Source organism: Pangasianodon hypophthalmus, chromosome 9 (genome assembly GCF_027358585.1).
Source record: "Pangasianodon hypophthalmus isolate fPanHyp1 chromosome 9, fPanHyp1.pri, whole genome shotgun sequence".
NCBI lineage: Eukaryota > Metazoa > Chordata > Actinopteri > Siluriformes > Pangasiidae > Pangasianodon > Pangasianodon hypophthalmus.
This window is the reverse complement of record NC_069718.1, coordinates 27,930,076-27,943,806: the sequence shown is the minus strand read 5'-3', so window position 1 is coordinate 27,943,806 and position 13,731 is coordinate 27,930,076. Positions and strand designations below refer to the sequence as shown.

The 13,731-nt window shown below is 37.7% G+C and overlaps 1 protein-coding gene and 1 long non-coding RNA gene across 5 annotated transcripts in view; one reads left to right on the top strand and one right to left on the bottom strand.

Moving 5' to 3' along the window:
• Positions 1-13,731, top strand: part of LOC117597980 (NACHT, LRR and PYD domains-containing protein 4E-like) — a 61,712-nt gene that overhangs the window by 36,315 nt on the left and 11,666 nt on the right. For 3 of the 4 annotated variants that reach the window (XM_053236989.1, XM_053236991.1, XM_053236992.1), the window contains 4 exons: positions 7,793-7,909; positions 9,793-9,847; positions 10,015-10,219; positions 10,507-12,280. In XM_053236989.1, the coding sequence (XP_053092964.1) occupies positions 7,793-7,909; positions 9,793-9,847; positions 10,015-10,219; positions 10,507-12,280 (2,151 nt within the window). Of the gene's footprint in view, positions 1-7,042; positions 7,333-7,792; positions 7,910-9,792; positions 9,848-10,014; positions 10,220-10,506; positions 12,281-13,731 lie in introns of those variants that run through there. The other variant, XM_053236990.1, reaches the window with a different exon arrangement.
• Positions 2,030-3,397, bottom strand: LOC128318889 (uncharacterized). Its single transcript, XR_008302316.1, has 3 exons — positions 2,901-3,397; positions 2,635-2,792; positions 2,030-2,543 (listed from the first exon to the last, which is right to left on the bottom strand). It is a non-coding gene; the product is annotated as an uncharacterized LOC128318889 (long non-coding RNA).

Genomic DNA, 13,731 nt, shown 5'->3' with positions numbered 1-13,731 from the left:
CAACAAACAAGGGAACTGCTTATGAGCTCGGTCCTAGTTATGATCCTGGTGCACAATTTGAAGTAAATTAAACAAACTTGTTTTACATTAAACATACTTTTTATTTTAAGCTTTATTTACTAATCCTCTGAATATTATTTTAGAGTATAACAGTCTAACAGTACACTTCTAATGAGTCATAAAACACTCAGCAATTTCACTTCACTCATTTTTTCTGTTATTTTCATTTTATTCTTTTTTTATTTGTTTGTTTCCAGCACCCAACTTCAAGTCAAGTCAAGTCAAGTCAAGTGGAGTTTATTGTCATTTCAGCCATATACAAGTACACAGTGAAACGAAACAACGTTTCTCCAGGACCAAGGTGCTACATAAGACAACACAGAACAACACAGAACTACGGGGACTACATAAATTACATAAATTAAACGTAAAGTGCACAAGTGCAAACGTGCAGACAGCACAAGACAGAACAGACTATAATAAAACGTGCAAAACATGTGCAGTTCAGTTGTGTGTGTATATATATGTGTGTGTATATGTATGTGTGTGTGTGTGTGTGTGTTCCTTCAGTCCAGTTCTAGGTATTTAGGAGTCTGATGGCATGAGGGAAGAAACTGTTGCACAGTCTGGTCGTCAGGGCCAGAATGCTTCGGTACCGTTTTCCAGACAGCAGGAGGGTGAAGAGTGTGTGAGAGGGGTGTGTGGGATCATCCACAATGCTGGTGGCTTTGCGGATGCAGCGAGAGGTGTAAATGTCTGTGATGGAGGGAAGAGAGACCCCGATGATCTTCTCAGCTGTCCTCACTATCCGCTGCAGGGTCTTCCGAAACGGTGCAATTCCCAACCCAGGCAGTGATGCAGCTGCTCAGGATGCTCTCGATAGTCTGTATTTCAACTTATTTGCTATATTTCAATATAGTTGCTATATTTCAACTTATTTGTATTAAATTTTTAAATTTAAATTTAATTTAATTAAATTTCTGAAATTTAATTAAATTAAATTTCAGAAATTCTGTAAAATTTCTTTAGTAAATATTAAACCTTACCTAAACTTATCAGTGTTAATAAACAGAAATGAGGCTCAGTGACTCACAGTAAACACCATGGAGTCGCATGAGGATAAATATATTTAAAAACAGTTTTTTTTTTTGCTTATTTGCTTATATACTTTAAATTTGATGTTAAGAATTGCATTTAAATAAATAAAAAATAAACTTTAAGAATGTCCAGTTATTTCCTGAAGAGAGATATAAAACACTTAATTTTGCAGTAATTATTTAATAAACAAGAAATTAAAAAGTGTTTGAAAAATCCCTACAATCAATATGTATTGTGACATTTTAAATGATGTGTGAGGAGTGAAAGGATTTTATTATTTTATTAGATTAGTCATAGGCTTCTTCACCATCTTTTCTGAGAGTGTATATTTTGTTCAAATGTTTTGAGGGTGTGTGTGACTGAATATAAAAAACAGGATTCAGCAATATTGTGTGTGAAAAAGCAAAACACAAACAGTGATCTGCATTCAGGTGAAAGAAACCAAAAAAAGAAAAAAAAAAAAAACATCAATCACAACATAAACTACCTCAGAACTAGGGAAGAAGATTACACAGATAAAGCCAATATATACCTTATTACAGTAAAACATAAAGGGAAAAAGGGAGGGGAGGAGGCGAGAGCATTCACTAACATTTCTCTAATATTTCTCTAACAGTTCTCTCCACTCTCCCCCGGCTAACTACTACAAGTGTAAACTTATAAACACCGCCATAAAATACTCCATAACAGAATAGTGATTGTGGGAAATTGCAGTTCCTGGGTTTGGCCACAAGCTCCATCCAGCACAACACGCAGCGCCGCCTCAAACAGCCGGATATCTGTAACAACTGGTTTGTGATAAAAATTCCATTGTTAAAAACGCTATATAATTAAATAAACGAGTGAATGAATGAATAAATAAATAAATAAAATTAAAATGCCGGTCTTGCGTTTTTAAATCAAACTTTATTGAATAATTCACAATTTGTTACAATAAATCTTCAACATTCGCAATTATCACAATAACTCTTGAACATTTACACAGTTTAAATATTTCACAATTTGTTACAGTAATTCTTCAACATTACAAACTTTGAAATATACAAAAATAACTATTTACAACAGAGTCCAATCATATTATTATATCTACATAGTTATTTCCCTTAAATATTTACAGAGATCATATTTTTAATAAAGACCATGGAGATTTATTTTTAGATCTTCGCTCCATTGTCCTTTGTCTTTTTAGTTCATTTAAGATTAGTTTAAAAAGCGTCTCAGCTGGGAGATGGCATTGCTTACTGATCATTGTGCTCCTTGTTTTCCACATTTTTTACTTAAAGCCAATGTTTATATTTTTGGCTATTTTTTTTTTAATATTCCATACATTATTGTCTTTTCGTTTGTGTTGATATTCCCATATTTAAAGATGTCAGTGGTTTCTTCTCCAGAATGAGAGGAAGGCCATGGAGAACTGCTGTGTGCTTAGCAGTGATGTCAGTGCTCTGAAAAAAATTATAACATAGAATCAATTAAAAGTTGAGCTAAAACAGTAACAGAATTTAGTTTGCAAGAAAGAAACACTTACAAGCTTACCATAGACTTAATTTGCTCAAAGATCTCAGAAAGCTTCTTTCCAACTGCCCCTTCTTTGATTCAAAAATTTCCAGAAAACGAGCTGTATGTTGATCAAGTGTTGAGAAGAAATCTTGCTTGAGGCTTTTGCTTGTGAAGCGATTAAACTCTGCAATGACCTATGAAAGGAAAAAGAAAAGTTTAAGATCTATTGGGTTTTTAGTTAGTGTTAAAGGAAAACTCCACCCAAAAATGAAAATTCTCTCATCATTTACTCAGCCTCATACCATTCCAGATGTATATGACTTTCTTTCTTCAGATGAAGATAAATGAAGATTTTTAGAAAAATTATCCATCTCTGTAAGTCCATATAATACAAGCGAATGAGCTCCAGAAAGTTCATACAGCCATCATGTAATCCATACGACCCCAGTGGATGAATCAGTGTCTTCTGGAGCCAAACGATAAGTGTGTGTAAGAAAAATACTCATGTTTTAAACTTTAACTATAAAACATTGCTTCCGGTCAAGTGTCTCACGCGCGTTCACGTGAGGGTCGAGTTCACGCTTGATGTAAACGGAAGCGCGTTGTGAAGCTCACGCAGGAAGTGACGTGTATAAGCACAGAGGACCGTCACCTCTCTCGCGAGCTTCACAACACGCTTACATTTACATTTTCTCATTCTTCCTTCTCAAAACTAAAATGTGAACAGAAAATATAATCATGTCCTACTAAAGATGGCTTTAATATTTTTAATCTTTTTTTAACGCTCCGCATGAACGTGTTTGTCTTCCCTGTGTCTTTGCGCCCCCTGCCGGTCACCTTCGCTAATGTTGGCGAGGTAAAGTAGTTTCTTAGTTAAAATAGAGCTTTAAGATTTTCATTTTTTTCTGTTTTTTCTCCCATATGGAATAAACGGAGGATACATGGATTCTAGCAAATGTTAACCTGTTAATTTCGATCAACATAATCCAGCTATTTGATTATAATCCCACCACATCCAGTGTCACTGTGTAACGCTAACTCATTTAATATGACTGTTACACGGTTGATTAATGTAAACTGACCAATTAACCAATTAAGCAATTAAAAACTAGGACGAACAATATGCTTTTCCCCTCAGCTTCCAAATCGACTCCACCTACAGGTAGAACTGCGCATGACCCCCACAACTTTTCAAAATCCTCATTATTTTAAGTAGAGGTTATTTGAATTTGTTGAGTTTAATAAAACAAAGTTTAAAAAGTTGTCATTGCTTAGTTACACTCAGTAAGGTCAACAAACTTATTCAAAACAAGTTATAGTCACTTCATTTTATTAGTAAGATCATCAGTAACATTTTCCAATCGTCTATTGTCTCATCCTCATCACAATCATGAACAGGACATTTTTTCTTTGTTCCAAAACAGCTCCATTTCACCTCACATCTAACTGCGACTCTAACTGCGACTCTACCCCACTGACCAGCCCCATGACGTCACGCCCATTTTCACACATGCCTTTGCTCTTCATATTTCTGATCCATTGCCTAAAAACCTCCCCATATTCATCCTCGTTTATTTCCTCAGATATGGATTTGTTAGCTAATTTGTCCCAGTCTATTTGTAAGTGTTTATATTTGTGTTTAAAATGGCCGTATATTAATTTGTAAGAAGGAGTTAGTGTCTGGCTCTGCCTGCTTTTTTCTGCCATGTTCTTATGTCCCCTATTCAATCTGTTCTTCTTTTTATAGCTTGTGTGATATTTGGACAGAAGGATCCTTTAATTGAAGCCCTATGTCGATGGCCCCAAGTCCAGCAGAAGCTGTAGGTTTGTATAAAAGCTCCCGGTTCGTTACTTCCCTGTTATTGCCCCAGATAAAGCCAACGCAAAGCTTGTTTCATTTCATTCCGCATTTATTGTCGGGAGGGAAAATGGCAGCTAAAAACATCAGTTTACATCATATGAAGGTCTTGCTTATTTGAATCCTAGTTTTCTAATTCAGCAGCTTTCCAATGATGGATCTTTGTCTTAATCTCCGCGACCACTCATTTTGCTGCTCAGATCTGGTTTAAGAACAACTCCGAAATAACAAGCGCTACTCTCTCCGTGATAGAGCAACACAGCCGCTCTGTGATTGGCTGAGACCGTTGTGGCAGAAGAACCAATCACAAACACGCCGTCAAATTCCAGCGTCCGCCCACCGTTCTATTCTACTCTACATCCCTCCCACCCCCGTTTGTGACGCTGCCTCTGTGTGTGTGTGTGTGTGTGTGTGTGTGTGTGTGTGTGTGTGTGTGTGTGTGTGTGTGTGTGTGTGTGTGTGTGTGTGTGAGTGAGTGAGAGAGAGAGAGAGAGACAGAGAGAGAAAGCGCATGAAAACAGACAGAAGGGAAAATAGACACACAAACGCACAAACTAACAAAACTATATACAGCGATATAGAGAAATATAAATTCTTGCTAGTTTGCCCATATGTTCATGTTATTCCTACAGCCTCTGTCACCGTTTTGGGATCAGGAATGAGGTTTTAGAAAAACGGGAAATCAGGAATCAAATCCACTAAAATCATCATCATCCATCAGAGCATCATGTTATATAAGGCCTCTGGGTCGAGTTGAAGGAGAGCCGTGTCAGTGCTCTTGCTGTATTTGTGCTGTGTGTAGTATTTGAAACGGAGCCGCTTTGAAACGTGCACTTCCTAAACCTGGCCACACGATGGCAGTCAAGATCCATCTACAACAACACACAGCGCTGTTTGAGGCTGTTTGCCCTCGTGCGGCCAAACCCGGGAACTGCAATTTCCCACAATCACTATTCTGTTATTAAGTATTTTATGGCGGTGTTTATAAGTCTATACTTGTAGTAGTTAGCCAAGAGAGGGGGAAGAAATATTAGAGAAATATTAGAGAAATGTTAGTGAATGCTCACGCCTCCTCTCCTCCCTTTTTCCCCTTTATGATAATTATTTAATGTAATAATGGATATATTGCCTTTATCTGTGTAAATCTGTAAACTCTAAAACAGCTCCATTTAGTTCCACACTGTACTGCTAACCTGCCTACACTTATTAACCACATCACAAATGTTTTCAGAAATATCTTTTGTGTTTGTTTTTAATACACTGCTCACTCTCAGTTAGTGTAAGATGCTTATGTTTAAAATACCCCCAAGTTCATTTCTTATAAATATTTCTGTATTTGCTTTTTGAAAATATCCCACATTTCAGTGCTTGATCTCATTAAAACCTTTAACTGTTTAATTTGTTTGACTTCTTTGGTTAATTCATGAACAGCTTGTTTGTTTGTTAGACATGTTGTATTGAGTTTGCAGTAAGCTCTCTGCTCGTTTATGTTTAAGTTTATTCTCACTGAAGCAGCTAAATGATCTGATTCAACTCAATATTCTGTTTTATAGTATAAAACTTTTATCATATTAGAGACATGTATTTGATCTGTTCTACTTCTTGTTTTAGTGTCAATCCGTGTAAAGCCAAAGTCATGAGGAAATGTTTCTCTAAAGGTGTCCTTAAGTTCACATGGATCACATACATTCTGTAGAAGTTTCCCTTCTCTAGAAATCATTACATTTGGGTTTGGAAATGTATCTTTCTCATGTGTAGCTGTATTGAAATCACCCCACAAAATGATACTGAAGCCGACATTTAAAACTTCATACAACTTGTCAAAACTCCTCATCTTTCCAGCTCTATCAGGTGGAGTGTCCACACTGACAATCAGCTCTCAGTAATCTTCCTGGAATCATTTCCCTGGACATAATCATTTCTACTTGATCTTTAGAGAAAAAACCAACTCCATCAGCACCATCTTCTCTGATGGAGATTATCACATTTCCTTTGGTCCACTTTTTTTTCACATTGTCTACATCAGTTTTATTTGTCAGTCTTAATTGTTGATCACATTATATAGACAACTTCCCTGAGATCTGGTTGAAGTTAGCGTTCATCACTGTTTAGCCTTATTTTTTAAAGATTTTTTTTTCTCTAAAATTATCTATGGAATATGTGAATAGGAATTCCAGTTTCACGTTTCTCAAACATCATCATGATGAAAGAAATCAAATCTGTGTTCAGGTTGTCACTTCCGGTTGTGAGAGAAAGCTTAATGTAAAAACAGTAGACTTTCCCCCTGTGTTTATGACAATCTCAGTGTGAGACACATTTCCCTGTATATTATATGTATAATCAGTGAGCTGTATACTGAATTTAATCCTCCAATATCACTGTATTAATGCATTAAGTCCCATTAAGTGTTTCTTTAAAACAGTTTTCTATGGGAGAGAAAACACTTAAAGTAAAAATATTGTCCTTCCACTTCGATACCTGTCTGCGTCACTGCCCCTCCCCCTCTGCAGAATAAACAGGTGTCAGTGAAAGTGTAACTGAGCAGCTCCATTTTGTGTCGAGGGGAAAATAAACCATTTCTAGAGTAAAAACACAGTGAGTCTCTAAATCTAAAGCTATAATATATAAACACACTGAAGTGACACTAGATGCAGAAGAGTTTTGTGGGTTTGTACTGAAGGTTTAATGTACACAGGTTGGTTTAGGACTTGATACCGTGACTATTTCCTGTAAGTGAACTCTGTGCTGATACAGGGTTTGATTTAACACACCGATGTTGGAGTGAAGTAAACGTGTGTCCTGCTGTAATCTGGAGAAGGAGACATGACCTCCAACATGAGTGTGTCTGGAAAACAGGACTTAAAGAAAGACGAGAGGTGAGTTACTTTTCCATTCACCAGCAATAAATACACACCGTCTCATGGGAACAGATCTGTATCTCTCAACACTCACTAGTTAACAGAGGAACTAAACTTTGCTTTAAGGTGTTTAATAGCAGTGAATATATCACTGATCTGATGTAAGAACAGTTTAGAGAAATCATTCACTGAGAGAAGAGTAAAAAGGACTGTGTAATGTGTAACATAAGAGCAGCATAGCTCTGAGTCAGTGAACTCTACAGGCTTTAAGACCCAGCTGAGTCAGTTAGCTGTGATTGGGACTCCTGACATCAGAGTAATTCCTGAGGTATGAGGCGAGTCTCCTGTTTGAATAAGTGTGCAGACTGTAGCTGAATTAAAAAGATGGAATTATTGGTGTTTAATGATGAACACACTGTTTAACAGTGCTGAGACAGCAGAGTATTAATTATTGCTGATATTTCTGTTGTAATTCTAGAATGATGGAGGGAAAGAGATCAGACTCACCAGAACCCAGCTGTGTGTCCATGAAGAGTGACGCGTCAATGGATCCTCCAAATATCTTCAGAGACAGAGACAGTTCTACTGATGTGAGGTCAGTATAGTGAGGTGTTTTACGGCAGTGTTCCACCTGATCAAACTCACTCGTCTCATTATGAAGCCCTTCATGAGCTTTATCAGGTGTTGAAGCAGTAAAACACTAAACTGTGCAGTGCTGCAGCTCTCGGACTGGCAGTGAGGAAAACTGCTTTAAGAGTTCAGTTCAGCCTGCAGTCCCTGAGCTGGAGGGTCTGTGGTGCTACAGAGGAACATTTACACCTGGGAAATTAATGACAATATAAATATTTTATTCATTCATTCAATATATTTGTTTCTAAATATGTTAGTGTCAGTTAGGAAATCCTGAAATCAGTGTATTGTGTTAAGAGGAGAGTGTTAAAGGTGCAGTAATTGATTTTTCCATGTACACATCACCTAGAAATTTGCAGTACATAAAAAAAACAGTGGTCATGGCCTCAGGACAAGTGTATTATGTGGCTGAAAAAATAAAACCCGTTTGGAAATCTGCCTTCCAGACTGGAAGTGTTTGGCCTCGTGTCAGTCATCTTATAGACACTCCCCAATGTCCCTTCGCTCCACCCACATCTCAACTTGTTTGGAGATCAAAGAAATATCAGCAAAGCCTGTAAGGGTTGCCACCTTCAGGGAGGAAAAATAAGGGACACCCCCCCCCCCCCCCCCCCAAAAAAAAAAAACTAAATAAATAAAAAAAATGTTTTCAGGTTGTCTGTCTATCTGAGACTTTTACCGGCACATATCGTTAAACCATTTTCCTGCTTCTACAGATTTACAGTTGTGTTTTTACTGATTGAAGAATGATGATTTAACATTGTGTGGATTATTGAATAGAAAAAGTAACTTTTAAAAGTAAAATACTTAAAATATATTATATCTATGGATTCAAATATATTGGATAGACTGTATGGTTATTAATTTATTCTTTTTATTTACTCTTAAGTATAAAAGAATAGATGGGATATTATCAGGCTAATTTGCACTAAACTGTGCAAACACACAGTGCTTCAGGGAAAAAAAAACCCTGAAGAAATGCAGTAAGACCAGGATAAACACTAGCAGTGCTTTTCCAAGATGGAGTATTTTATTACTGATGAAGCAATGAAGCTGGACAGGGAATTAGTGCTGTTGCTCCTGGACGGGTCTGTAAACACAATCTGTAAGCTTTGAACTGTTTCAGTGGCCTGCTTTACATAACAAATCCAGTAGACAGATTTTTAATCATGGATAAGGAATAAGTAAATGCTTTGGATTAAACACCTTGATACTGTAATGGTAGATAACTATATAGCTATGCTACCAATGCTAATAGCAATAGGTTTACCTGAAAAATCACTGAGAACTCGTTATAAATAAACGATGGTGCAATAAAAGCACTCTTGACCATCCTCATAAATCACTATGAGAGTGTCACTTATTTCTAGTGCTATAACTAACAGCTAAATGCTAAAATCCTAATATCATCCACCTGGCACACTGGAGAAACGAAGCTCTGAAGCTCACTGATGGAACAAGCAGAGTATCTGTGTAACATGATTAGACAATAATTCACTCAGCCATCCTGTATATAAACTAGCCAATAGCCATGCTAGTCACTGTTGTTAACAGCTAGTGAAAGTGTTTTAGCTGTAAAAGAGAACCACAGATGAGCTCCAGCGTTGTCCAGCATTGAGGCGTCGAGTGGAACAAAAAATTAAAAATGATCTAGTCAGTTGGAGAAAGCTTTTCACTTTATCATCATCATTTCCTTATTATTCTGCAGTGTCTTACATTTATGCTGTGTATTATTATTCTTACTACTCAACTGCTCGTTATTATGCATTTCCCCACTATTCTGTTATTCTATCATCATTATTATCATCATATAGTCCATATTACATGATGTGTTTTGTTTGTTCACAGACCACAAAAGAAGAAATCAAACAGCAGCAGAAATCAGTTGGAGTCCATATTCAAGGTGTGTGTGACTTGTGTTGTTTAATCAATCTTCAGCAGAATTATGGGTAATCAGACAGTTGTACCTGTGGTAATAGACACAATTTTTTTTTCTTTTCATAAAATAAAAGCATCTCTCACTGTGTAACATTATAATATTTAGATCTGTTACTGTGTGTTTCTAACCAGGAGCTGGAACACAAAGTCATCACTCTGATAAAGAATGAGCTGAAGAGGTTTAGGAAGCTCCTGAGTCCAGATTACCCAGCATGCACTGAGAGGGAGATGGAGGATGAGGAGGATCTGCACAGTGTCAGAGAGGGAGCGCTGAAGATCACACTGCACGTCCTGAAGAACATGAACCACACAGATCTCGCTAATACACTGCACACCAGTAAGAGCTCTGAGTCATGGCTTTATTCCATCAGGTTCGCTTTAGAGAGAGGAAATTGTTTTAGATATTTACACTTTTAGTTTTAAGTTTGATTTTAGTATCATGTACATCTGGTGCTTTTCTGTTCTGTTCATGGTCCAGCTTGTGGTTACTCTGTACAATGGTCCTGTTCCTTCAATAATATTTAGTACATGAAACAGGAATGAACAGCAGCATTTGAAAGAATTTTACATTTTAAATTGTGCTCAGGGATTTTGCATTAAAACATTATTTCTTTTGTTTATTAGAGTCTGTGGCCTCTGTGTATCACTCAAAGTTGAAATCCAACCTGAGAAAGAAGTGTAAAAGAATTAATGAAGGAATCTCACAGCATGGAAGCTCAGCACTTCTGAATGAGATCTACACAGAGCTCTACATCACAGAGGGTTGGAGTGGAGACGTCAATAATGAACATGAGGTGAGACAGATCGAGACAGCGTCCAGGAGACCAGCAACACAGGAGACACCCATCAAATGTAATGACCTCTTTAAAGACAAGTCCATCAGAACTGTGCTGACTAAAGGAGTTGCTGGAATTGGAAAAACAGTCTCTGTGCAGAAGTTCATTCTGGACTGGGCTGAAGGAAAAGCAAATCAGGATGTCTTCTTCATGTTTCCACTTCCCTTTAGAGAGCTGAATTTGATGAAGCAGCAAAATCTCACTCTGATGAATCTTCTTCATCACTTTTTCCCAGAAATGAGAAAACTACAATTAATAGACTGTGACTCCTACAAAGTGGTGTTGATCTTTGATGGTCTGGATGAGTGTCGACTTCCTCTAAATTTCCAGAACAATGAGAGATTGTGTGATGTGACAGAGTCAGCCTCAGTGGATGTGCTGCTGACAAACCTCATCAAGGGGAATCTGCTTCCCTCTGCTCTCCTCTGGATAACCTCTCGACCAGGAGCAGCCAATCAGATCCCTCCTGAGTGTGTAGACCAGGTAACAGAGGTACGAGGCTTCAGTGATCCTCAGAAAGAGGAGTACTTCAGGAAGAAGATCAGTGCTCAGAGCCTGGCCAATAAAATCATCACACACATGAAGTCTTCAAGAAGCCTCTACATCATGTGCCACATCCCAGTCTTCTGCTGGATTTCAGCCACTGTTCTAGAGAGAATGTTGGGTGAAGCAGAGAGTGGAGAGATCCCCAAGACTCTGACTGAAATGTTCACACACTTCCTGATCTTTCAGATCAAACACAAGGACCAAAAGTACCATCAGAAATGTGATCCAGATCCTCAGCAGATCCGAGAGAGTATCCTGGCACTGGGAAAATTGGCTTTCCAACAGCTGGAGAAAGGAAACCTGATCTTCTATGAGGAAGACCTGAGAGAGTGTGGCATTGATGTCAGAGAAGTGTCCGTGTACTCAGGAGTGTGTACCCAAATCTTCAGAGAGGAGTTTGGGCTTCACCTGGGGAAGGTGTTCAGCTTTGTACATCTGAGTGTTCAGGAGTTTCTGGCTGCTTTATACGCATTTCTGTCCTTCATCAGCAGAAATGTAACAAAACAACAAACCACTGATCTGTCTGATCTTTTCAGAAAGTCGAACATGTCTGATTTCCTCAGGAGTGCAGTGGACAAGGCCTTACAGAGTGAGAATGGACACCTGGACCTGTTCCTCCGCTTCCTTCTGGGTGTCTCACTGGAGTCCAATCAGACTCTCTTACGAGGCTTAATGCCACAGACAGGAAGCAGCTCTCACCGCAAACAGGAAACAGTCGAGTACATCAAGGAGAAGATCAGGTGGAATCCATCTCCAGAGAAATCCATCAATCTGTTCCACTGTCTGAATGAACTGAATGATCATTCTCTAGTGCAGGAAGTACAAACTTACCTGAACAGAGGAGGTTACAATCGTCTCAGTGGAATCAGTCTCTCTCCTGCTCAGTGGTCAGCTCTGGTGTTTGTGTTACTGAACTCAGAACAGGAGCTGGATGAGTTTAATTTGAGTAAATATTACCCATCAGAGGAATGTCTTCTGAGGCTGCTGCCAGTGGTCAAAGCCTCCAGAAAAGCAGAGTGAGTATTTTTATTTATAAATGTATTACTGCATGGTTTGTTATTTTAATGTAACACTGAACTGCACTGTTTGGATTAATGCTTGCTAATAGTTACTTTAATCGTCTTTAAATTAACACATTTAAACGAACACCTTATGTCTGTACTGAGGACTGAGCGATACAGACAAAATCTTATATCACAATATGGATAATTTCACATCTTGAAAATTTATATATATACAGTTCTGTGCAAAGGTCTTAGGCACATGCAACGAAATTCTGTAGAGCAAAGATGCCTTCAAAAATAATGAAACTAAATGTTTTTACATTAAAAAAATCCTATAAAGAGCACTAAACAATAATAAATGAAACAAAGTCGATATTTGGTGTGACGATCCTTCACTTTAAAAATAAAGCAGTATCTGAGGTGCAGTGTGTGCAGTTTTATAAGGAAATGAGCTGGAAGTGTTACTGAGCATCTTGCAGAAGCAGCCACAGTTCTTCTGGAGACTTTGACTGTCGACTCGCTTCTTATTTCTGCAGCGAAACCCAGCAGCCTTCATTATGTTTTTATCTGAAAAGTGTCTCTTATGGAATCTGCTGCTTTCTTTACTGACATGCAAACATTTTTCTTTAACATTTCATTTTGTGCTGGAAAACTAATGTTTGGAATCTAAAATGTTTTTGTGCTGAATCAATAATGTAGAAGTCAGAAAATAAACATCTATAACAAAGTTTGTACTAAAAAAAAAAAGGCACCTAAGACTTTTGCACAGTACTGTGTGTATATATATATAAAATCAAGGGCGTTTCCTCCGAGGAGGCAAGGGAGGCAGTGTCTCCTCAAAAAATTGGATGAGAAAATAATCGATATTGCAAAAATAAAACGACGCAAATATTACTAAAAATGACATTAAAAGTATAAAAGTCACTCGTTTTTATAAAGTAACACTGTCTAACAGCGACACCCGCAGGTACAGTTACAGCGGAGGCACGCCTCCCCTCAGCCCATTGACTTATAACAGAGACCCCATAACATGCCGTGGGTTGAGTGGGGGTAATTGAGAATGAATGGGGGAAAGTCATGTGAGAGGAGGCAATGCCTCCATCGCGCTACAATTGGATATGATCGTTCTATAAATCCTGATTTCGTGTGAGCTGTCTGTACAAAATAACTGCATGCAATTAAGAACTTAACAGCTAAATACCCACCTCTTCCATGAACAATTAACTAACTCGTGACTTGTCCCCACTGGAAGAAAAAAATAATAATCATAAAAGAAAAATATCGCTTTATATTCCATCTTCCTATAAATTATATTTACTCATTTGTAAGATGCTTTGGATAAATGCGTCTGCTAAATGAATAAATGTAAATGTAAACACATTTCTGAACTAAACACCAGTGAAAGGCACGTTTTCTTTTCTCCTTTTATTTGAAAGTGACATTGAAGAGAACTATGACAAATA